The 25,689-nt window shown below is 36.2% G+C and overlaps 1 protein-coding gene across 1 annotated transcript in view; it reads right to left on the bottom strand.

Moving 5' to 3' along the window:
- Window positions 1–25,689, bottom strand: part of LOC109831609 (ABC transporter A family member 1) — a 73,966-nt gene that overhangs the window by 12,179 nt on the left and 36,098 nt on the right. The window contains exons 16-32 of the mRNA XM_020398966.1: window positions 15,245–15,331; window positions 14,791–14,889; window positions 14,536–14,720; window positions 13,338–13,392; window positions 13,162–13,233; window positions 11,857–12,555; window positions 11,601–11,779; window positions 9,886–10,096; window positions 7,996–8,079; window positions 7,795–7,836; window positions 7,626–7,722; window positions 7,336–7,463; window positions 7,117–7,221; window positions 3,956–4,102; window positions 2,391–2,654; window positions 1,560–1,695; window positions 56–135 (exon numbers count right to left, since the gene is read on the bottom strand). Of these exons, the coding sequence (XP_020254555.1) occupies window positions 56–135; window positions 1,560–1,695; window positions 2,391–2,654; window positions 3,956–4,102; window positions 7,117–7,221; window positions 7,336–7,463; window positions 7,626–7,722; window positions 7,795–7,836; window positions 7,996–8,079; window positions 9,886–10,096; window positions 11,601–11,779; window positions 11,857–12,555; window positions 13,162–13,233; window positions 13,338–13,392; window positions 14,536–14,720; window positions 14,791–14,889; window positions 15,245–15,331 (2,670 nt within the window). The remainder of the gene's footprint in view (window positions 1–55; window positions 136–1,559; window positions 1,696–2,390; window positions 2,655–3,955; window positions 4,103–7,116; window positions 7,222–7,335; window positions 7,464–7,625; window positions 7,723–7,794; window positions 7,837–7,995; window positions 8,080–9,885; window positions 10,097–11,600; window positions 11,780–11,856; window positions 12,556–13,161; window positions 13,234–13,337; window positions 13,393–14,535; window positions 14,721–14,790; window positions 14,890–15,244; window positions 15,332–25,689) is intronic.

Below are 25,689 nucleotides of genomic sequence, written 5' to 3'. Positions count from 1 at the left end.
AAAAGATGGTCATATATTATACAAAAAATACATGAAACATGTTAATGAAGATTACATGTTGACGGACAGCCTTGGGATGCAACCGCAAGTCATTACCAAAAATATATGCAGTTCCATCTGTCGGGCACTGTTCCCCTGAAGGATATAAATGTAGCAGCATTAAATTAAACAAAAAACATCTAACATATTTAAGGAAGGAAAATTTGAAAACCGAATTCAGATAATTGAACCCACAATTTCCCATTAATTACAACTATTTTGAAGTTCTGTTTCTGCCTAACATTCTCCTAAGGAGTGAACGAGTAAGAGACAGAACCATTTCCTACTACGCCATTGTTCTTTGCATCCAGGATCGTTTTTGAGTCCTTATTGTTTTGCCATAGTAATGACGAACTTAATAAGATATATTCAAGATGAAGCCTCACAGTGTATGTTATTTGTTGAGTGATGGCATTAGCTGAAACGACTATGATGAGAAGATTTAGAATTAGTATAAGAATCTAAAAGATCCAGAATTTGTAGACACAATACGTATTGAATCTAATTATAATAAGCTGCGAAAAGAAATGAGCGTACAGTACATATTAGCAGTCAAGAAATACTTAGGAGTAATCACTTTTAATTTTAGTATAAATCATTCATCGACATGGTGAAATTGACAATGACGAGGTTTATAGAACTAAAGTAGGATGACTAAAACGGAGGACTGCTTCTGATGTTCTATGTGATTATAGAGTACCTATGAAAAACATTCTATGACAGCTAGAAGACCAATAGTGCTTTACGTATCAGGCTGTTGGGTAATTAAGAAACAACTGTGCAAAAGATCAGCACAACAGAATTGAAAATGAAATGGTGGATGTGTGGATACACACTAGAAGACAGTACAAGAAACGAGTGCATGCATAAGAAGGTATAGATTGCTCCCATCAAGGGAAAAATGAGAGAATTTATTGAGATAGTTCGGCCTCATGCAATGGAGACCGCAAAATGCAACAGCTAGGATAATTGATAAGATTATAGTTGAAGGGGGCGAGGAGTACTAGATGTAGACATAGGAGAATTTGGATGAAAACAATTAATAAGGATGTTAATGGTTAAACTTAATTGAAGATATAGCCTTAACAAGACTAGATGGAAGAATACGATTCGATCCTGAACAATCGGAAATAAAGACTTTGTTGGTGTTGTCGCACCATACAGGGAAGGGTGTTAGCATGCTGGCTAGATGAAAAAAGATGTGATAAGCTATGCACACTGAACCCATTACATTCCTGTAGTTGGAGGCCACCTATAAAACCTATTTCATAATAAACAAATTTATTATTTCATTTAACTTTAACTATGCCTACATATTATAACTCAACTCTCTAAAGTAGACTCCAATTTGCTTTTACTATACTGTTATGTGCATTATAGAAATATTATTCAGGGGAAAAAAATTCATAGTAGCATTGAAGATCTGCTAGAACTTGTCAGGATAGAGTGGGCATAAAAAACAACAGAAATACAAATAAGATTCATCCCAACATAAATTTGTTATCATAGTGAGCATGTACCGGTCAGCATTGACAATGTTGTCGTCTTTCCAGCCCCATTTGTTCCTAGAAAACCAAAGCACTCTCCTTCCTGAACAGCAAAAGTCAAGGAGCGAACTGCAACCTTTGCAGCATGACTCCCTTGTGCAGGATAAACCTGGATATTAAAACATATAACAGACAGCTGAATTTGGTCAACTATGTCAACTTTATGCCGGTATCCTATGCAGTAACAACCGTCCCAAGAAAGGATCAACACTAGTGAAATAATACTAGTTAATCAAAAAGAACATCTCAAATTAGAAAAACCACAAAAAATGAACAAAGACAATATAGTCCTGTATCTTATCAAGAAAAACATAGCAAAAAAATGCTGAAGACTATATGGGAGTAGACATTAAAAAGAAAGAGAGAAAAACAATTCCAGTGCAAGAAAGAAGCACAAACGAGTTTTTCCACCTCAAAAAACTCCCTCAAAAAGGAGTTGGTGGGGGTCCACCACCAGAACAAGACATAGTCAGATATCTAAAAAAACAAATCCTAACAAATATGAGATGTCTCAACTTCTTGACATCACAATCACCTACTGCAATGATAAGCAAGCAAGGTAAGTTGAATTAACAGATGAAACAGCACTCGGCAGAAACAAAGAATAAAAGGTAACTGTGTAGCTGGCACAAAATTATATGATAAATGCATTTCGCTGTAAGTGCCCAGCTGACGTTGGGGTATAAACACAAATCTCTCCAGTAATGGCCTCTTCTAAATAATGTTTAAAAAAATGGACTAGTCATTCAGGATTCCGCAGTTGTAAATAGACTAGAGCGACAATTCAAATAGATCTATAAGTACCTTCCGCAGATTATACAAGTATAGTATGGCATTATCAGCATATCCACTGATTACCCTATGCCTTTCTGCTACAACATCTACATCCTCGTCAGCTACCGAGTTTGATACACCATCAGATGATCCCAGTAAAGGCTGAAAATAACTCTGAGATATGTCGGGCTGAAAAGAAATAAGACGATCCCACCATGTTCCGATTCCAGAGAACTTTAGCTTGTAATGCGGAACATACTCAAGCCCAATTGTAAGAAGAAAATATGCTATACTCTGTTTTAAGCAAACAAAAACATAATCATAAATAGCTAACACTTCGCCAAATTTAAATAACAAAAAAGAAAGAAAATTTAAATAAAAATCAACATTGTGCACAAGCCTGTTCTCGAACTATGCTCAATGTGAGGATGGCAAGGACTACAAGGGTCACCAAAACTTAGGAGCTTTAATAAAATGGCATGGAGATACAATGCACACACCAATGTACATAGATAAAAGGGTATCTGACTTGGTTGTTTCACATTAAATTGCATCTCAAACATTCAAAAGCAAAAATTCACACAATTGGATGATGTACAGTATCTGTCTGTGTAGAAACAACGAATAAAAAGTATCAAAATTGAAAGGTATTTAGAAACAACGAATAAAAAGTATCAAAATTGAAAGGTATTTGATTCACCTGATAATAATTTCTTGTAGGGTCCTATAAATGGCTTTAATGAAATATTATATGGACTCTAAACATGCAAGTGATCATGCTTTAGGATAAAAAATTCTCTTCCAATTTTGCTGCAACTGTATCACAGCAAGGGCAAATACGTGGTTTGTAAATTTACAAACAAACTGCCCTGGTAACCACTTTATTTCATCCCAGATGGAGTTTTTGGTTGCACTTGAGTTGTTACTTATGTGCTGTTATTTGGTTGATTGATTCCTTTTTATTTTGCACTTTTTTCTTGTCTGAATTCACTGTATGTTTAGGCAAGAGGAAATCCAATCAAACTCATATGACGAACCATGTTCCAAACGTTCATTTTTTTTCTTTTTACTGCATTCATATCAACTTCTTAATCATGGGATCTTTAACTAAAAGCCTATGGTTTTCATCCAAATTCATAAATAAAGAATGCCACTACACAAAAACATTATGTATGTAGGAATGAGCCTATGAATGCCCATAAAGAATAGTCACTACTTAAAAGAACATTACTCTACATAATGGGCATTCATAGGCTCATTCCTACATTGGAATGCATAAAATTATAATGGTCGAGGAAGGAAAATGTCACAAAAACGTTAAATTCAAATTGTTATATGGCAGGATAAAAGACTTTCAGAAGATTAAATATGGAGAAAAAGGAATACTGAAAAATTATAAGTTTATTAGTTTGGGAATGTAGCTAGCTGGAAAAGATTTCTATAACTAGAAAAAATTTAAGTGAAATATCTCAACCTGTAGTGGGACAGATGAAGCAGTTATTAACATATTAGTTTATGTTTCAATAGATACCTCAACGAATAAATATGTAATAGAGACACCAGTAGCGTATATTAGCTTATGTTTCAAAAGATACCTCAACAAATAAATATGTAATAGAGGCACCAGTCACGTCCCAATCAAAAATTTCCCCGCTGGATCCCAACTTCATCCCCTGGCGCCGAAGGGCAAGAGATGCAAGTCCATCCGCAAAGCAAAATGCAGGAGATAACCTAAAAAAGTTCTGGAAAATACAAGACCATGTCAAGAGAAAAGATCAAACTGACTTTAAACCTAGAGAATTTCATCCTTATCCATTCAAGGGAAAGTTTTACCTACATGAGGATTATGAGAAGTTGCAAGTAAGTTGTTATGAAATGGAAAGTAACAACAAATGGAATACAAAACAAATTATCTGTCAGTTTCGTGCAGAACATAAGATGTCAAGATGTGACATAGGCATTCTTTCTTTACAAGAAATTTTCTTCAAGATTTATAAAGTTCAAGATGACAACCAGTTGATCTTTAGACAAAATTTCAGTAATTATTGGCTTCAGATCTAGCATCTGATGCGTCAGAATATCACATATAGAGAGGATTCAGAAACATACATAACAAATACATAAAACCTCACAGTTAGAACATTAAAAAAATGAAAATATAAGAAAGTGGAAAAGAGGGTACAATATATAAATCTAGGTAATCAGTCTGATACAAATAACTAAATATGTGAATAAAAAATCACATCTATTAGGTACTTACAAGAAAGCTTATAATGCATTAAATTTCATGTGGATCTTCTGTTGAATAGTAAAACTTTTCATGGAAAAAGACAACTGTTCAAAGCCTAAACTTATCAAAAGTCAGAGACTTGTCTACAATTGCATTCCTTCTAAACATAACGACGACAAATCACAAGGGAGCCCTTCCAAAGTCTTTAAGCTCCACCAGCCATCTAAACAAGACTCAAGGTTTTCAATAACAGTTATCGGAGAAATATCAGACAACCAAATCCATATTGGATTGCAGATGTCAGAAAAATATCAGCGGTATGAGTAAATTTCAGAGTGCCATATCGGATGATGTACATATATAATATAATGTCCTAAAATGTAACCTATACATACTTAATGAAATCTAAGCATACAAAAATGTAAATAATATATGCTTAGGATCACTAACCAATAGTGGAAAATTATATAGGGAAAAGAGCCCACAATAATTTGCCGCAACACTTAATAGGGATGCAATGTTTGCTAAAAAATCATTAAAGAACTTTTGCAGAAGTATAGTGTTTATTGACAAGCCATATAAAAGGACATATCAGCCAATATACGGTTAATAAGTCAGCCATGTTTGGGATATATCACCCAAGAATTGCCAAAAACTGGTAAAGGATATTGAGACCATATCATTTTGCCGCAAGCCTTGTAAAAGGATATATTGGCCGGATATATTGACTATATTGGGAATATTTAAAACAATGATAGGAATATCTTCATACATTTAATGAATGTAATGTTAAACAATTTATGAAACAACCTTATTTTCCTGCTACCAAATATCCTAATGGATGTCTCTAAAAAAAACCTGAAATTAAAAGAGATGCAGAAATTCCAGCATATTGTAGGATCATCAGCCATTGCCTAAAGGAAATGCTCTTCGACAATTTAGATATCTATTAACTATACCAAAGACAAATCCTTTTAAATTGATGAAGCTGTGTCCTGCAAACATGTAAGAACAAAGTTGAAGCCTGAGATGCAGCTGCTTCTTGCCAGAGAGGCGTCTAGAATTGCATCTGTAACAGTACAAATTTATTGGCCCAATTCCATCCTCCAGAATTCCCAAATATAAAGCTATATTAAACAATTGAACGGCATGGAACCATCAAGTGAACCTTGATATCTCTGAAATGGTATGGTTTCTCTTTTAGCTATTTTTGGCAGCAGTTTCAACAATTTTGGTCCGAAATATATGAGTTGTGGTATCTTTGATTTTCAGCAGTTTCAACAATTTTAGCCCGAAATTTTAAGAATAGTTTAATTGGAACGAGTAAACAATCATAGTGATCATACAACCTTTAAAGCAAATATAAGCTAGATTAAACAGCTGAACAATGCATATCTCTGACTTCGATTTATTTTGCAAAGAACACATGAAACATACCAAGTGACCTTTGATCTCTGAAATGGTCTGGTTTCTCATCACCATTTTTGGTATGGCCCGTATGGGTATGGAAATTTTTAGCAGTTTCAACAATTTTGGTCCAAAATATAGGAGTTCTGGTATCAAAGATTTCAGAACAGTTTAGTTGGAAACTGGAACCAGTAAACAATGATAGTGACCAACTGACCATACAACCTTTAAAGCAAAATTCATAAGCGTTCACTTTGTTAGAATATAACACTATAATCCTCAACCCTACCACAACTTCAGAGTTTTGGGTATCGAGATTTTTAGCAGCTTCAACAATTTTGGTCCAAAATATAGGAGTTCTGGTATTAAAGATTCCAGAACAGTTTAGTTGGAACAAGTAAACAATCATAGTGACCCTACAACCTTTAAAGCAAAATTCATAGCGTTCACTTTGTTAGAATATAACACTATAACCCTCAACCCTCACCACAACTTCAGAGTTTTGGGATTGATATTTTTAGCAGCTTCAACAATTTTGGTTCAAAATATAGGAGATCTGGTATCAAAGATTTCAGAAGAGATTAGTTGGAACAAGTAAACAATCATAATGAACCTACAACCTTTAAAGCAAAATTCGTAGGCGTTCACTTAGTTAGAATATTACACTATAACCCTCAACCCTCACCACAGCTTCAGAGTTTAAGTGTAATGGTTTGGGCCTCTAAGACACTTCATGATGAGAAACCCCAGACAGGAGCAGCAAACTTTAGCTAATGAATGTTACCCATATGTACTCACTAAATCGACCATAGGATCGATGAATCTAAAATTTGTCAGGACACTGAGACATATTAATATTTGGAAATATAATAGGCTGTATGTCCTAACATCACTAATTAGCTTGTGAACCATCTAGCATATGATAATTACTGACACTTTCTATCTTAGGGATCACTCTTGCCTTGTTTTCACTCGCTGTGACAATTAGAAAAGAGTATATTAACGGCCAATAATAGTAATCATAAAAAACACATAAAAATGAGATAAATGTACTGGTGCATGAAAAAGGTTAAATAAGCCTCTTAAGTAGAAATGTGAAAGGAAGCTGCTAAAATTAACCTTAAGCATAGAATTTAAACTTTTTGTTGCCTCAATAACTCCCATCAGAAATGAAATAACCATAAGGATGACTCCACCGAAAAAGTGCACCAGCAAAACCACATTCTGTAATTAAAGTCAAGCGGTGAGATGTTAAAAGAAACCACATTCTGCAATCAAAATCAAACACTGAAATGTAAAAGAACATTGTTAAGAGAATGAGTTCTGGCAGTGATATACCTGAGCAACAGTATGATCAGAAAAGAAAAAGGTAAGGCAATATGTTGATGCAGCAATTGCTAATCCGAAATCCAAAAATATGATGATAGTTGGAATAAAGCAACCATTTCCAATAAACTGATTCAGATCTACAAGTACATGAATTCTTGAGTTACAAAAGTAATATTATTCACACAACAGAACCCAAGACAAGTGTCAACTTCATAAAAGTCAGAGTAATGTTGATCAACAGAAAGAGAAAAGTACATAATAACGGAGCTAACAGAGTCCTATGAAGTTTAAATGCATACCGAAGATGAAAAATAGAAACACTGCGAGGACTGTAGGAAATAAGAAGCTGATGAAGTCCCATAAAAATGTTGAAATCCAATATGATAATACAGAAACCTGAGTATGTCCAACGTTAGTAGCGATTAACTAAAAAACAAACACAAAATGAAAGCAGATGGAGTTTAATACCCCACTGATCAGCTGTTGATGCTTTGCTTTGACTTCACGTTCCTACAGTATTTCAAAAGAGAAAACACTTTTAAAAGCCTATTTAGTAAGCGACAGAGACATCAAAGTACCAAAGACACTAATCATAATAGGCCAGGAAAAATGTTAACATGAATGTTCTGACATACTAAATCTTCAAACAAAAGCTGATAGAAGTATCACCTTAACAATAGCAACAGCAAATGAAGCTGGAATAAAGGAAAATGCGATGCTAACAATCACTGCAGCAGAGAATGCATCTAGATCCTGCAACAATATTCAAACAGATAATTCTTATGAAACAACAACAAATTAGAGTTATATTCATGGAACAGAGAAGTACTACAAAACATTAGCTCAAAGATAGCAGGAAAATTGCTTATAGGTAACACAAACAACAAAACAAGTTTGAAACAACAAAACAATAAAGGCTACAGGTATGCAGAAGACAGCAAAAGATTTAATTAATGCATCCATCAAAAACCACGATATCTCGACAGGACATTTTTAATATTTTTGATACCAGGACACAAACATACAGCAACAAAAATGATGAGGATTATTGGTTATATCGAACAGTTTATGAAGATATATAGTTTCCTACTTGACTAATTTTTGTTCATCAAGTAGATATTTTAACTATCCACATTGATAGCATGATTCTCATCTTTGAAAAGAGATCATAAGTTTCCATAACTGTTTTGACCTCCAATCAACATATAGCCAAAGCCCATGTTCTTGAACTCGATGCCAAAGCAAAAGAAAAGGCTAGAGCTATACACAGCGCCTGGACCCAAACCATCGCCAAAGTTTCTTGACTAGAAGGAATCTATGAGACATTTTGACTATCTAAATCATTTCGTTATTCCTAATTAACAAAGACTAGCTAGCCATCACCAAACATTGCATTTATTAGAATTCCTTCAGATTTATGTAGGTTTTTTTAGACATTTATCAAGACTTTAATACAAAAATGAATTTGCTCCTTTTTTAGGATAATAAAGGAAAACTGAACGGCCATTGATTTAAAAAATATTAAGTTTATTATTCCTATAATGGGGATTTTTAGGCATGAAATCCTATGATGAGACACTTTATCCTGTGTGAAGCCAATGCAAGTATGTGAAGTCTTGATCACATCATGTTTCTCATTAGAGCTATAAAATATTAGTGAAGATCTGTTGAGCCCATCTTTCTGACTAAATCTCAACAAAACACTAATTTCCACCATCTAGTGAAATTCAACTTTCTACCGAATCCATGTCCCCTCACTATTTTTCAAATGATCAACAAGGATATGAAAAACCTTTTTGAGATTCTTGAAATTATAATTAGCCAGACTAAAGGATTCAAGAAGTTGGACATGACTTGATCCTAGAGAAGGATAATCAAGATTAAATTACAGAATCTTTAAATGTGGGACTAAATAGACTACTCTAATTAACTACTATAAGAGTCATGCATTTTTGAAAGTGTTGGAATTCGTATGTGCATAAATTATTTGTAGATGGTTAACATAAACTTGATAAGGAAGTAACAGATTGATAGTAATTAATAAATGCCCCCAATGCAATATAAGCTGGGCTCTGTTTTCTTGATTTTATGTAACAGAAGATACATTACAAAAAATCATGCAGTTTGTCTTATTGCTGGCTCGGCAGCAAGTGCTGATAGTACTTTTCTAAAGACCCTCATTATAGAAGCTTTTTTTTAATCACATAAAGATGTGGTCAGGTCTGCATCTACACTGACAAAATACAACTCTAGACATCTTTATGGTTGGATAGAGCAGTATAGAAATTAGTGTTCAGGAGTTGTGAAGTCTAGCACTAATCAGAACATCTGAAGCTCAGAAATTAGATGCTTCTATGCATGTGCTCGCTAAAAATGTTTCTAATGAGAGAATACTACAAACTCATTGTGTCATCTTCTTTCTACTTCAGAGTCAAATCTATGTTTATAGAAAAATAGACCAAGGATAACAAGATTTATAATATAAAAGTGTGATGCGAAATAAAAGTTATAAACTTCTGCAGTTGCGTACGCTAACATAGCATAATGTCAACTACATACGTGACGTTGTGACTTCTGAGACATTGTCACGGGCAAAGGGTGATTGCGAACTTGAATCGTCATATTTGTATCACCAGTTGCATGCCTCAATATTGCAGCATTCACGACATTGATATAGGTTGGTGCAGCATGCTGACAGGAACTATTGTGAAGTACGGTAAAACCTAAACTTCCATCATCGTTTTGATCATCCATGACAACTGCGCCATACCTTCATACCAAACCAACAACATATTACATTAATAAACAGAAAGATATCCCATCAAACAGAAAAAATAAGGAACAAACCCATTTCAAGTTCAGCGCGGATTATTATCAAAGATTCGTATGCTCAAACTGTAAAACTATAAAATTACAGAGTAAGAAAAAGACAACCAGACGCTTCAGTAATAGACTATAGAAACATTCAACTGAGACGGAAACAATCATTTTTAAGTAAAGAAAACCAATGTGTTAAGGTCAACAAGAAACTCAAGTGAGGACACTTGTTTCGAATAGGAACTATTTATAGGTTAATAACAAGTGTGTTTGACCAAGCACTTGGAAATAAGAATTTAAGAAGTTCAAGAGCATTAAATGCACACCCTTTTCGACATAGCAAAATGATCAAGATGCAACTTGAAAAGGTTGCTAGTTTGCTTCATCCTTTGTGTTATCCCTTAATTTACTTTCTCCATCTATTCACTTCAATTTATTTCTTGACTTATTTTTCTACTTTTCATATCCCCCAGATTACTCATCTTTCTCTCCCCCATTCTCCTTCATCTCTCTCCTATCACAGAATTGTTACCTCCACCCTTGTTTGTCTCTATTCAGCTGCTATTGTCACTCTGTTTTTAATTTATTCGTAGCCTTCTCTTCCCTTTCCTGTGACACACTGCTTCAGGGTTTAACTTTACATTGCTCTCCTTCTTTCTTTGTCTTCTATTCTTCTGTGCATGATGGCATTTATGTAATTATATACGCACTCAGTTAATTAACATGAGGGCACCAACTCCCAAATTGGGCTTGTTAAAACCTTCAAAACTTGTGTTTGTAAATACCTGTCACAAAATACCCTGCATTTAATAGTGTAGTAGTGAGAAACGATTCGCTGTCATAATTATTGACCTTCTCATCAAAATGGTTCCACTCATGGACACAATGCTCAACTAAGGAGCAGCCAACTACACCCAACACATGGAACCACTATGGGACAGTCCACCAGTGTCCCTTCCATTTTCTTTATTGGGATCCAAGCCAATGGTCCCTTCCATATTCGGACGATAGTTTTCCACAAAATGCATTCATCTCCACAATTCACAACATTTTGTAACCCACTACAAACCTGTAAATCCTTATGTCCACCTACATCAATTTGTAAACACAACTATGAACACATCTAAATAATTTTAGCACATATATATGTATGTGCAGGAAGCACCTAAAGAACATTTGCAACAGAACAAGCATAAGTTGACAAACAGGATATTGTAGTATGAAAGTTGTAGATACAGGTTCACTTAAAAGAAATATGAACCAACACTGACTAAATTTATATAAGGTGTTGTACTCTTCTTCACACAAGGTTGAAAAATCAGGTGATGCATCCAATTAAATATAACTTTCAAATAACCAAACAATGGCTATCCATTTGCTTCATAGTGATCAGTAAAATCAGGTCTCTTTTTTATCTAACTGTTATGAGGGAATCTGGATCAGGGATGAACAGATACCTGGACTGATAAGATTCATTAAGGCTGGTAATTAGATATTCACTCATGGAAAGCAGAGTTGGACCCAGAGTTGGGCCAGCTGCATCAATAGCATCAGCAAGTGCCTTTTCAGGATTAGGAAATCTGAAAGTTCTTGGTTCCTCCTTTTGAATCCAGCCCCCCTTCACACAAGATGCAACCTGTCGGAGTGACAACCTTCTGAATTAGACATCTTTTTACTCATGCATCAAAAGTGAGTTTATAGTGTAAGAAAGACCTCTTCAGCAATGTGCAGTGATAAATTGAATGGAATTGGTCCCCCACCACCTCCTGTTAGCAAGGGGTTGAAATTTGATGTAGTAAGAGTCACAGAATGCTGATCAGGATGTGGCTTCAGTTTCAGAAAAAGTAAACCGAAAAGCAAGAAGACTGCTGGAATTAACAGCTGGAAAACAATGGTTCTTCTATCTCTCCGAGCAGATACAGCCCTTTTTATAAGAAGAGCTTTTGAATGCTTCCAAAATGTTGAGCTTGTAATCATTCCACAGCAACATAACTTAATTATAAAGAAGGCAATGAAACTGCAGATTGTAGCAAATGTTAAACCGAAAATTCTTCCCACAGCTGAAGAAATCTGCCTAAGAAACTTTCCATAAACACCAGAGCACAATATGGAAACTGATGGTTCTATAAGAGTAGTTTGAGAGATCTCAGAGGTCAGGCTATCAGATCCAGCATTGGTTATCTGATGATTATAATCTATCTCGTCTATGCTTTGTCCTGCAACTTTCAAAAACACCTCCTCAAGAGTGGTGACAGAGATTCCATAACTTTCAATACCATGAACTCCATCGTAAGTTGTGCTATATTCACCAGCCACTTCTGGTCTTCTTATGCAGCTTTCTATCTCCCGGAACATATTCTCAAATGAAGAAGATGATGAAATAGGAAGTCTAAACGAAATTTCTGTACCAACCTGAAGTAAATAGAAAATAGTTTGGAGGTTCACAACCAGAAATATTCAGATGACAGAAAGAATATGTAAACTACCAGTACCAGTACTAGCAGAAACAAAACAATTAATACACATATAACAGGAACAGTAAAGATTAAAAGAGAACACAGAATACTACAAAACTTATTTTTCCCAAAGTAACGAACTCACCCAACAACTAAAAAGTCCGAAACTTTCATCATCAAACAGTTATTATAAATTTAGGAATACGTGCAATGCACATGACATAAAAGTAGACTCGGTAAAAAATTTGAATTGTCAACGACTTAATGGAATGTAAATGATAAATGATGCACATTGCAAAGGGTTTTACTAATGAATTAATGGCATGTGCTAGTGCTTGTACTACCTAGTTTACTATTGATTCTGACAATAAAGACAAAGGAAAAAAAGGATTTTGGACACAAAAGACATCGGAAATAGACTTGGTTCTTGTTTGCAATAAGAAGCAAACAAGAGACTCATGAAATATCTAATCTTCATTGAACATTAAATAGAAGAAACCTCCTCTAGTTGACAAATCCATAAGTATGGAAAGCAAACATCAAGAGAAGCAAAGGAACATACATCAGATAAGCGGGTAGCTGTAGGAACATGACGATGAACAATATCCGCAGCTACAGATGTAGTAGGAGAAGTCTGAAATTCAAAAGCAGATGCATCAGATAAGGGGATAGAGAACCCAGATCAGTATAATGAAATAAAATACGCATGAAATATGAATAAATTCTATGAAACCAAACCTTTGTAAGTGTAAGTGTATAACCAACCCCATAGCGATGCTTCAAGAAAAGGGAACTACAGAAGCAAACAGACAGTTAATGATAAACAAAAAAGAGAAACTACACAAAGAAAATATCACTATTTATTTATTAAATCACGGGAGACCAGAAAGCACACCAAAGTTAGAATTCATTCATTAGAGACCCAAAAAAAAGAGTAATATCTCATACAAAAGACAAACTTTATATTCAATTATATTCCTTCTTTAACTAATCCTACCTTGTTTTCACAGAATGAATTCTTATCCAATTTCTTCTTCTATTTGCAAATTAAATTCATTTTACACCTGATGGATCTTAGAAAATATCCAACACCTATTATCTCATACACTTTCAAGATACCGGCGTTCTCACATGATTTTCCAGTGGCTAACTTCCACTGCTTGATATATGTTTGAAAGGCGCAGTAAAGGCTAGAGAGCTGATTATTTGTAGAGTTCAAAGCTATTGTCCAATATTTAAGCCCATTGGAAGATGTATCCATGCGTCATCCAGATTTTACAGTAATGCACTTGTATGGCCTAGTGGCTCATATAGCCAGAAGTCGTTGTGGCCACAAGTCCTTGCAATATATCATTTATGCATGTTGGAAATTGTTGATTTGTTCTAACACATCTCAAAAGAGAGACAGTGTAAGTGTAGGGCAATGCCCTTATGAGATTGGTCCTTCAAGTATCCTGTACAACTCTTGATCTGTATGCATCAAATTCTTTCAGAACTTGTGACCCTCGTTTTTTCCACAGCCAAAACAACTAGTTTTGCGCAAACATTTGATTAGTAAGTTAAAAGAGATTCAAAAACCACGTGACTTCTCACATTCTCGTAATATATTGCATACATGAATGAGCAAAGAAACAGAGAAAAAGTACAGATTTGTAGTAAAATGCAGAAATATGCACTAAACCAATAAAGAAGCAGAAACATAGAGATATAACAGTTAAAAGTTCTACGTGGAAATTTATGGATACGTAACAGCTAAAGAATAATTTTCATGATACAAGTTAGCAAATGTTATAGTATCTCTAACGTTCATCTTCCATGATTACAAATGTTACAGCATGAGAAACACTTCACTGAAAAATGGTGTATTGTTCGACAGCCTTTTATAAAGTCAGTATTATTTGCTGAAACGAAAAATACAAATATCGAATGATGATACCTTCCACAGCATCGTAAATGTCCATTACCCATGATGGCGATTCGATCTCCTAGAACATCAGCTTCATCCATGGAGTGTGTTGTCAATAATATTATCCTCCCTTTCTTAATCTTCCTTATCAATTGCCAAGTTGACCGCATTGAGTATGGATCCATGCCGCTAGTTGGCTCATCAAGAATGATAACCTGTAAACTAAAGTTCTAAGAATATTTAAAATACGCCACAGAGAAGAAAAGGGGGGGAAAATGTTAGCACCTTGCTGTTTCCAATGAGGGCTATACCAAGGGACAATTTCCTCTTCATCCCTCCTGAAAGTGCATCAACAACTGTATTCATTTTGTCTGCTAGACCCACCTGATGATCGCAGATTATATATGGAAGCAGCTATCAGAAGTTAGAACAGATATTTTTGTAGCTCCAATTTGCCAGATGATGTGATCAAATTTATCACAAAGCGACAATTACTGGTAAATAAAGAAAAGGACTTGCCAAAGAAATCTAATAGCTTATAATTTATCATGCATACGTATTATAGCTCATCCATATGCATGGAGATAAATTCTATATAACCAAAGCACTGCTTGCTTTCTTAGTAATCGATAAAACAAAAAATAAATTTAGACTGTCATTAGATGAGCAATGCACATTCAGTAGTTGACCTATTTTAAAGCTCATGCAAGGTTCTTAGAGGTGTCATGAGGATACTCACTTCTTCTACCATTTCAGTTACTGTCCTGTCAAAGCAGTGATCCTCTACACCTTTCAAAACAGCAAATATCTCCATGTGCTCCTTGACCTAATTAGCAGGGGCCAATATAACATCAACCATGAAGTTAAAAACTATAACAGAGAAAAAAACAATTATATTTGAACTCAAGAAATAGGACAGGCTACAGAGTTTAGAACAACAAGAATTCAAACATATTGATGATAAATGAACGAAAGTCTATAAGATACTCTTATTCAATACAAAAAGTACTTCCGACAAATATATGCATAGAGTTAAGTCTTGCCTAAGGAATAATCGAACATCAAATAAAGAATACAAGTACCAAGAAACCACAAAAGGACAGGATAACCTAAATAATGGTAAGCACGTCAAAGGTAAACAATGACAAAACTAGAAGCGAAGATTTTACTGCAGTAACAGGAAGCAATATTTTCAGATCTCGACATCTCTATCTATTATTACAAGCTAAGACTTAGTTGCTGAAAATTTATGTGCTCAGTTATATAGAAGAAGTTTATACCCATAAATAGACAAAGAAAGAACAGCCCATCAGCCAGCTGCATGTACACCAAACTATAGCAAAAATGCTCAGAAAGCAGAAGTGCGGAAAATGGTTAAAGCTTATGACACAAAATACTAAATACCCATCAAGTTTAGACCACTTCATCCAAAAATCACAAGAGCATATGGGAAGCCGTAACATAGATTGGCAATGAAATTGTAATACCTTTAATTTTACTATTGGTACTTATTAATTCATTATGAACTAAGATATTGAATTAAATATTATCTTGCAATAAGTATTACAGGATTGAAATAAAATCAAGAATATGCAGATATAGAAGATTGGATGGATTTTTATGCAAAAGTAGTGGACAAAATTGTTTGATAAATAATCAATTGTGGAGCTGCCATGTTTGAAAATATAGGAGAGACGCATGTCAATTGAATAAGAATGAGTTGGCATTAGTTAGATGTAGGAGTGACACGTGTCTTTTGGCCAAAGGATGAGGTGGACAGGGTATGGAAACCCTTGCTTTCTCATGTTGTTCCCTGTAACAAAACCTATAGCAAGAAACAAAGAGCAAAAGAAGGAGAAGTAGCTCTAGCTAGAAAAAGGGAAGGGGGGGAAAAGAAACAAACAAACAAAAGAGAAGTTCTTGCTCCTGATTCAACAAGAAGAGAAGTAAGAGAAAAAGAAAGAAAATGCCAAAGAAAGGATATGGAAAAGGAGTGCTGGTAATTCTACAGGTTAGCTTGATTCTTTCTATTTATGTTGAGACATGTATCCTTTTGATACTAATCCAGACTTTGATATATACTCCAGCTAAACTATAAGCATAAGCTTTGACGTTAGTAATCCATCTAATTCTAGTCTAAGCAAATATCCTGCCTACGCTAGTTCCAGTAGCTAACATCTGCTGTGGTAAGCATATTGAGATTTTAGTTCAAGCTTCTGTATGGTCCCTCGCAGCCGCAAGGCCTTTAGTTAATTTCAGTTTTGTTAATTTCAGTTTTAGTGACACCAAACCAAATTTTAGTTTGATTTCATATGGAGTATGGTTTGGGTAAATGATTCAGGAATCAGGACATGTATTGTACTATAGCAAGAGACATAGTAATGGGAAAGGATAAAAATAGTTTCAAGACAGTTCAATTCATTGACTACTATATTTTAGGGCAACCATTACAAATACTCTATGAAATCAATGCATAATGGTGCGAGAATTCATGTCTGAGTCTAGAATATCACGATATGTTAAGATCAGCTGTAGTTTTCAGAAATTACAGAAATACCCCTACAGTTTTCAGAAATTACAGAAATGACCCTGCAGTTTCTGAAATTCCAGAAATACTCCTATGACAAGTAAACTAGTTTTAGAGCTCCAAATACTACTGTAAAGTATGTAAGATGTTGAGATTCTTTTACAGGCATAAGTTCAGGTTCGCATAAGCACAAAAAGGAAATTAAACTGAAACAACGAAACACAGAGACATTCGAAGTAAGAAACAAAGGATTGGATGAAGAACAAGTTTAACCCTAGAGGTTCTAACACCATTTCAAATTACATATTAAATTACCTTAAACTACCCAAGGATGAAGGCAATATTACTTATTGTGTAAGTGTAACCTATAAACTGAATGGAGTTTAATATGTATTTGTAGTAGGAAAGCTCAATACAAGTTACAGGTGACTCCTGACGCGTCACAGAAGGACTTGGAATTTGCATAATATTGGTAAGTATGATTACATATTCATTAATTTATGATTTTCTCATCATCTGCTTACAAATGTTATCTTTTGATGCACAAGCATGAACTTCATATCCAAGTATATTTTAAGAAAGGAGAAATTTTTAAAACAGCCCTTTTTTCAATTTTATTGGGCAAAATCGACCGTCTCACAAATTAATTAGCAAAACCGACCGAAAAGGGTCGTTTTTGCAATTACGGAACTGCACGGGACTAGCAGTCCCGTGCAGTCCGCCTAACCCACCCGCTCGTCATTCTTTCGTTCTGTCTTTCGTTCATTCCGCTCGTGACCACTCTCCCCCGAAGAAAAAAAAAACCCTCGACTCGTCGACCCCCGCCGCCGACCACCGCCGCCGACCACCGCCATTTGCACGTGACCATCCGCCGCTCTCGTGACCGATCACCGCCGCCGACCACCGCCATTTGCACGGGCTAGGGTTTTTTTCGTTCATTCCTCTCGTGACCAGTCCGCCGCTCTCGTGACAGCCCTCCGACCTCGTCGCGCCGCCGACACCATCGACCCCCACCAAACCCCCATCCTCAGGTGTGTTTTTCTTTTTAATTTTGCTGTTAATTTTTGAGAGGGATATTCATCAAATTTTGCTAGAATTGAGTGAATAATGTGATTTGGGAGTTAGGGTTTAGTTTAGCAATTATTTACATATGAGAGGGTTTAGCAATTATTTTTAAGAGGGATATTCATCAAATTTTGCTAGAATTGGGGGAATAATGTTTTGGCTGTTAATTTTGCTGTTAATTTTGCTAGAATTGGGTAGGATTAGTTTTTATTTTGTGCAATAGGATGAATAATGTGATTTGGGAGTTAGGGTTTAGTAATTATTTACATATGATGAATAATAATTAGGGGTTTAGCCATTATTTGGAATTTATTCAGATATTAATAGATTATTTGCATATGATGGACTGTGTATTTTCAGTTTCGATGACGAACTCCATATCCATTATTTGTTTCTTTAATGGGAGCCTCGGCGTCGGAGTGAATAATTTGCCGGTGTATGATGGAGGTTCTCGGAAAATGTTCATGCTATCTAAGTCGTGTAATTTTGATGGAATGACTAGGGAAATACACAGAGTTACTAAAATTAAGAAAGAAGAATATACAATTAGGGTGTTCTTCAACTGTCCGATAAATGAGAGTAGAACTATTGCCGTGGAGATTACCGAAGATGAGGAATTGAATGACATGAAACAATTAGTCGAGAAGCAAGCGTCAATTGAGTTGTTTATTGAGAAGTATCCGATTCAGGAATTTGCCCAAGTTTCACGACCTCAAGGAGAGTTTTCTCGGATGCTTGACTTAGACAACGAGTCGATTGGTTTTATGACATCTCCAAGTCAAGAGCCATGGTCTCAACCACAACATTTAAGTGAGTATTCTATCGGTGGGACGTCAACTAATATATTTAACGACGCTTCAGGTCATGTTACGGGTTACCCACCAGTCGGAGCAATTATAGAAGATGAAGCAGATGATGATTCAGATCATTTTGAAGAAGATGGCGTGCAAATTGATAGCATGCATGTGGCAGCTGGAATCGATGATGACGCCCGTTGGATGGAGCAATTTAACGTTAACAATGATTATGTGGAAGCTGAAGATCCGTTGCCCGACGAGTTTCATAATGAGGATTGGATAAATACTTCTCAAGCTGGATTTGTTGATGTTGGGCCAAATTTACAACGACCTGAGGACTTCACTTTTAAAAAAGGGGATCTATTCGAGAGCAAGGAGGCACTGATCTTTGCAATCCGAGAATGGTCCATCAAGAATCGGGTCAAATTCAAGCCGGTAAAAACTAATGCAACAAACTACAATGTGAAATGCTTCTTTAACGATAAGAATGAAGTAGAGAACGCAAATGAGCAAGATGAGAGAAATAAAAAATGTCCTTGGTTGCTAAATGCCGCTGTGAGAAAATCATCAAATGGGCAATTTGTAATATGTAGATATTGCGGACTTCACACATGTTGCAACCCGTCGGTGGATGTCGATGATTATTCTGCATCTTCTTCTTATATATGTAAGCTAATTATGCCTGAAGTTAGAGCTGAACTTGATCTGAATGCAGGTCAGATATTTCAGAGGGTATATGACATGCGGGGGATTAAGATATCTAAATATAAGGCATATGATGCAAGGAGGAAAGCGTTGTCTAAAATTTTTGGAGATTGGGAAAAATCATATGAATTACTTCCACAGTATCTTGAAGCTATCAAACGAAATAATCCGGGTACTGAATACGAAATATTATCCGAAGAGATTGCACCGGGTATGGAGAGGTTCACTCGCGTGTTTTGGGCATTTGGTCCTGCTATTAAGGGCTTCACTTTTTGTCGTCCGCTATTGAGCATTGATGGTACACATTTATATGGAAAGTACAAAGGCGTGCTTCTTGTAGCGACCGGTGTAGATGCAAATGGCGGGTTATTTCCTCTAGCATTTGCAGTCGTGGAGGTGGAGGATACGTCTAGTTGGAAGTGGTTTTTTGAACTTATATACAAGTGGATTCCAAGTGTCCGTGCGCCAAGAATAATTACCTTTATTTCGGATAGGATGAAAGGAATTATAAGGGCGTTACATGAGGGTTTTAGTGCACCACATCACCATCGATATTGTTTAAGGCATATAAGAGATAATTTCAAGAAAAAACACGGTGAGATTAATTTGCAAAATCTTTTGTGGCAAGCCGGGTGTGCGACCGACACATTAGTGTATGAACATTGCAGGGAGAAAATCAAGTCTTTGTCATTAGATGCACATAATTGGATTGAAAATAACTTGAAGCCTCAATTCGAGCATCGGTGGGCATTATGTAAGGATGAGGGTGTGCGGTTTTGCATGATGACGACTAATTGCTCCGAGAGCTTTAACGGCGTTCTTAAAGGAGCACGAGCTATGCCAATACAATCTTTGGTTGCGAGAACATTCTATAGACTAAACGCATACTTCAACAAAAGGCGTGGTGATGGCATAGACTGGACAACACGTTACACACCAAAAAATGAGTCCATTTTGCATAGAAGAATTGAGGCAGCAAGATCATGTCAAATTACTGTATTCAACGACAACGAATGGCAGGTACAAGATTGTGACGGTATCTACACCGTTAAACTATTTGATGTTGATTGCACTTGCACATGTAACATATCACAACTCTAAAAAATATCATGTGCACATATGCTTGTGGCTTCTTCTAATCAGTCGGGAGGTGCTAGAATTCCCTATAATCGGTATTGCTCGCCTTGGTATTCAACAGCTCACTATCAAAAGACATATAGTGAGAGTTTTCATCCACCTGATGATAGTCGGTATTGGCCTGAATATAATGGACCACATATAGTTCCACCTCAGTACCGGAGACAAGCAGGTCGACCACGATCTGTGCGAATTAGGGGAACCATGGATCAAGGGCGAGAAGGAGTGGTCAAGCACAAAAAATGTAGTCTTTGCAAACAACCGGGACATACTCGACCTCGTTGTCCATCTAGACACAATAGATAGCAACTAATTGGTAATTTATATCATTTTTTTATTTTTATATACTTTAATAAAGAAACTGAATTACTATATGATTGATTATTGACATGTGTATAATTGTATGTGCAGGTTTGTACACCATGGATCCTGGGCCGGTTAGTGATGAGGTCTTATATGACCAGGCTCAGCATTGTTCACATATTATATCCTGTACAGAGGTAATTCAGTTACTTTATAATTGTAATATTTATATTTACATAATATTGCATTCTTATACTATCATTGTCTATACAGAGAGGTCCGAGTATCGTTATGGTTGATCATAGCCTCAGCCATAGCCGTTGGCGGTTAGAGGATGAGCGTATCATAGCAGCTGTGGGACGGGCCGGCTTCTTGACTTGTTCAAAGCTTCGTTGGATAAAGCTCGATTGGCCCCTACTGATCGCGTTGTTGGATAGATGGAGACCTGAGACCAATACTTTCCACTTCCGGATGGGCGAGGCTACCATTACTCTACAAGATGTAGCCGTGATACTCGGTCTCCGTATAGATGGTCCGTGCATTACCGGCACTGATAGTGATGTATGGCCTCGAAGATGTGAGGAGTTGTTAGGTGTAGCTCCAGAGCCTATGCCTCGAGGAAATATTAAGTTGAAGTGGTTGAGAGAGATCTTCTCAGTACCGTTGCCTGTTGATGCCCCACAAATTTTGGTTGACCAACATGCACGTGCATACATTATGCACATGATTGGTACTATATTATTTCCAGATTCAAGTAAAGATAAAGTGCATGCGAGGTATGTGTATTTATAATATGAATCTGTTTTTTATTAAATTAGCTTATTTTAATAAATTAGAATATTGTGAATATGCTAGGTGGTTACCACTCCTCGAGGACTTGGACGTATGTGGTACAAAATCGTGGGGTAGTGCCGTTTTGGCGTATTTATATAGAGAGATGTCAAAAGTGACACTTATGCAAAACAGTGAGCTTAAAGGGTGTCTAAGCTTATTGCAAGTATGGGCATGGGAGAGACTTCATTTGAAGCCGAGACTATGCACACATTTACAATTAGATGGGCAAATTCCACTGGGATGCAGGTATTGTATTTTTTATGTACCGAATATAATTGTAGTTATCATTGTGGTACTAAATGTATGACAAACATTTTTTTGTAGATGGAATGTCGAAAAATGCTATGACGAGACCCCGGCTAGACAATTGGATTTCTACCGGAATGAGCTTGACCGTATGAAGATTTTTCAGGTAATTCTCACCGAAAAACATGCGCTTTTTCTTCTACATACTGAAAACCCAATTCTGATATGCAACTGCATTAAATTATTGTAGATGGAATGGGAGCCCTACACCCAATATGTACCTCAGCTACCCCCAATATGCACAGAATACCAAGTTGTATGGAGAGCTAGAGTTCCTCGTATATGTTTGGAGATAGTAGAAATGCATGTACCGGACTGCGTGCTTCGACAATATGATCGTGCACAACATGTTCCGCAGTTTGTTAAAAAGATAGAGAGGAAGGCAAAGAAAGGAGGCCAACAAATAAACTGGATGATCGTGCATCAAGCTTTTATACACAGATGGAATGATAGGCATTTTTGTATTGTCAACCAAATTGAATCAACTCCTCGGGAATCAGATTACTACACTTGGTATTAGGACATAACCCGAAGATGGATACTTCATTCGACCACAATACCGGTTGAGTCGCAAAGAGGATATGTGCCCCGGGGTATAGATGAGAGAGAATTAGTAAGTTTTTTTATATTTTGATTTAAGTCCATTTTTATTGGTACTTTATGTGTTGAAAAATTTGCAGGTATCAGCAATAGATGAAGTTCAAACTCTTGCAAATCGTGGCTAGGAATTGGCTCGAGCAGGTACGATAAAATTAAATCTCAAATTTACATTCTGTAATATCAATCGGTGATGTTTACTGCTATGTTTTCTGCTTTATTACTTGCTTTTTGCGGTGAGCGTGGGAGCTGCTGTGTTGTGTTTTCCCCTTTGTTTATTTCATTTATTGGCTTTTACTTTAGCTTATTTAATTAAGGGGAGTTTACTTAGGAGTCCTAGTAGTTTAGGACTCATTTTTGCTGAACTCTTCACATTGCATAATTTGGGTTTTATCTAAATAAGTCTTAACTAGAAAAGTATCACAATTTCCTTTTTCAGAGAAACCGTCCGATCACCTTTAAGTAGATATATTGGGATGGTATTCATGTGAATTTTATCACCAAAATGATACGGGTCAAAAGATGATCTTAGAAGTAAAATCTAGGAGAAATTTTTAAAACAGCCCATTTTTCAATTTTAATAGGCAAAATCGACCTAAACTGTAAAATATTAGCAAAACCGACCTTTTTCAGAAGAAAATGGTCGGTTTTGCAGCGGAGCGTCTTTTACGAAGTGCACGAGACTGCTAGTCCCGTGCACTTGGTCTGGGGCCTGGCCTCTCTGCTTAAAAGTCGGGACTGCTAGTCCCGACTTTTAAGCAGACAGGCCAGCCGCTGCTCAAGACCAAGTGCACGGGACTAGCAGTCTCGTGCACTTCGTAAAAAATGCTACGCTGCAAAACCGACCATTTTCTTCTGAAAAGGGTCGGTTTTGCTAATATTTTCCAGTTTAGGTCGATTTTGCCTATTAAAATTGAAAAATGGGCTGTTTTAAAATTTTCTCCTTTAAGAAACTTCATGATTGTTTTAAGCATGAGTTAATGCTTGTTGAATTTATCATGGATGAGTATATGATTTTGTCATTGTAGGCTATACATGATGAGCGGGTTTTGCCAAATGATATTTCAATCATATAGTGCATTGTTTTTTGGCTGAGGGTGTAGACCAAGAAAGTAAGTCATAGGCCTATCAAGGGAGTAGGGTGTTATAACAGACAAATTGTCTCTGTAGGCAGTCCAAACCAGACAAATCGCCGTGGTAGACAGTTTGGTCGAATATGATGTAAAAGGCCGAGCGTCGCGGTAGGCAGCCTCTCTAGGAAGATAGCCTCTGCTGGAATCTAGTTGTCAAGATAGGGTGTGACGTTGCTTAATTTCTACTCGCTGAATTGATTTCTAAAGATATTGCATATTTAATAGTACTCCTTGTTTGGATAGTATTCTATTATGTGCATGGTTTCAGTTATATAAATTATTAAATATGTACGTTATTTACTCAGTGTGTGGAAAGCTCACCCCAAATATAAATACCATTTTTCAAATTAACATGACTTGGGATCAAGACCATGGGTTGAATTGGATCGTTGGCAGGAAATACTTTGATGACATGGTAAGGAGATATTTAGAGTTTGATATGTAATGTAAGTTTGAATTTTTGGAATATAAAGCCTTTCTTCATGGATCATGTATATATGTGAAAATACATGTTAGTTGAGTATATTGAAGTTAGGCTTCGCAAGTCCTCCCGTAAGGAGGATTTGTGGCCAACTGTCATGTGCCTCGGTTTTATTATCATTTTCATTAAAATATTTTTGTTGGTGCGGAGCGTGACAGAAATACTATAAACCAAATAGCATAGGGCCAAAAGAATGTGAGAAGGAACATAAGGCTCAGACTACTGTACATGTCAGATTCTTCCCAACTGCCCAAGCAAAGCACTGATGTATAACAAAAAGATTAACTAATTTAAATCATCTAGGGGGCATAAAAATCCCTTGCCAGCCACATGTACACCAAACTATATATAGACGAAGAAAGAACAACCCATCTGCCAGCTACATGTACACCACACTATATAAAAATCTCAGGAAGTTAAGTATGGAAAATGGTTAAAGCATGACACAAAAAAAACTAGCTCCCCGTCAGGTTCAGACCACTTCATCCACATATCATGGAGCATATCAGAAGCCATAACATAGATTCGCAATGAAATACTGTGAACCAAGTAGCATAGGGCCAAAAGAATGTGAGAAGGAACATAAGACTCAGAGTACCCTACACGTCAGATTCTTCCCAACTGGCCAAGCAAGGCACTGACATATAACAAAAGATTAACTAATTTAAAGCATCAAGGTGGCATAAAAATCCATTGTAAATTGCTCATATGCAAGTTTATAAAATTTGAAGAAACTAAAGGAGATGAGTTTCGGGATGTGTAAGGTGGTCAGGTGTAGAAAAAAGGCAACCTTCAGAGCATGAGATGTGACTGGTGTGGCAAACTGCATGTAATCAGACAGCTGAACCACTTATTTCCGAGAATGAAAATGGAGATCAAAATAATGATGTTGAAATCATGTGAGTACTCGGTCATTGTTGGAGAAGTTAGGTGGCAATTACAGGTGTAAGGTGAGCTGGTGTACTAAAAAGGCAACCTTCACAGCATGAGATGTGACTGGTGTGGTGAACTGCATGTAATCAGACAGCCAAATCATTACGTCTTTTGTTATTTCCAGTGAATGAAAATGGAGATCACAATAGTGACTACTTGGTCATTGTTGGAGAAGTTAATTGGCAATAACGTACAGCACGAGACCTTGTCATACCCTGAGAAATCATCTGGGAAAGATGGATGAGACTCATACGTCTTTTTCTTAGTGGCGATGCTTGAACGCAATCTGGAAACACCTAATATGGGAACTTCTACATTTAAAACTATCAGAATATGTAAGACAACAATGTCCCAAGTACAAAGAAT

Source organism: Asparagus officinalis, chromosome 2 (assembly GCF_001876935.1).
Source record: "Asparagus officinalis chromosome 2, Aspof.V1, whole genome shotgun sequence".
NCBI lineage: Eukaryota > Viridiplantae > Streptophyta > Magnoliopsida > Asparagales > Asparagaceae > Asparagus > Asparagus officinalis.
This window is presented reverse-complemented; position numbering and strand designations above follow the sequence as displayed.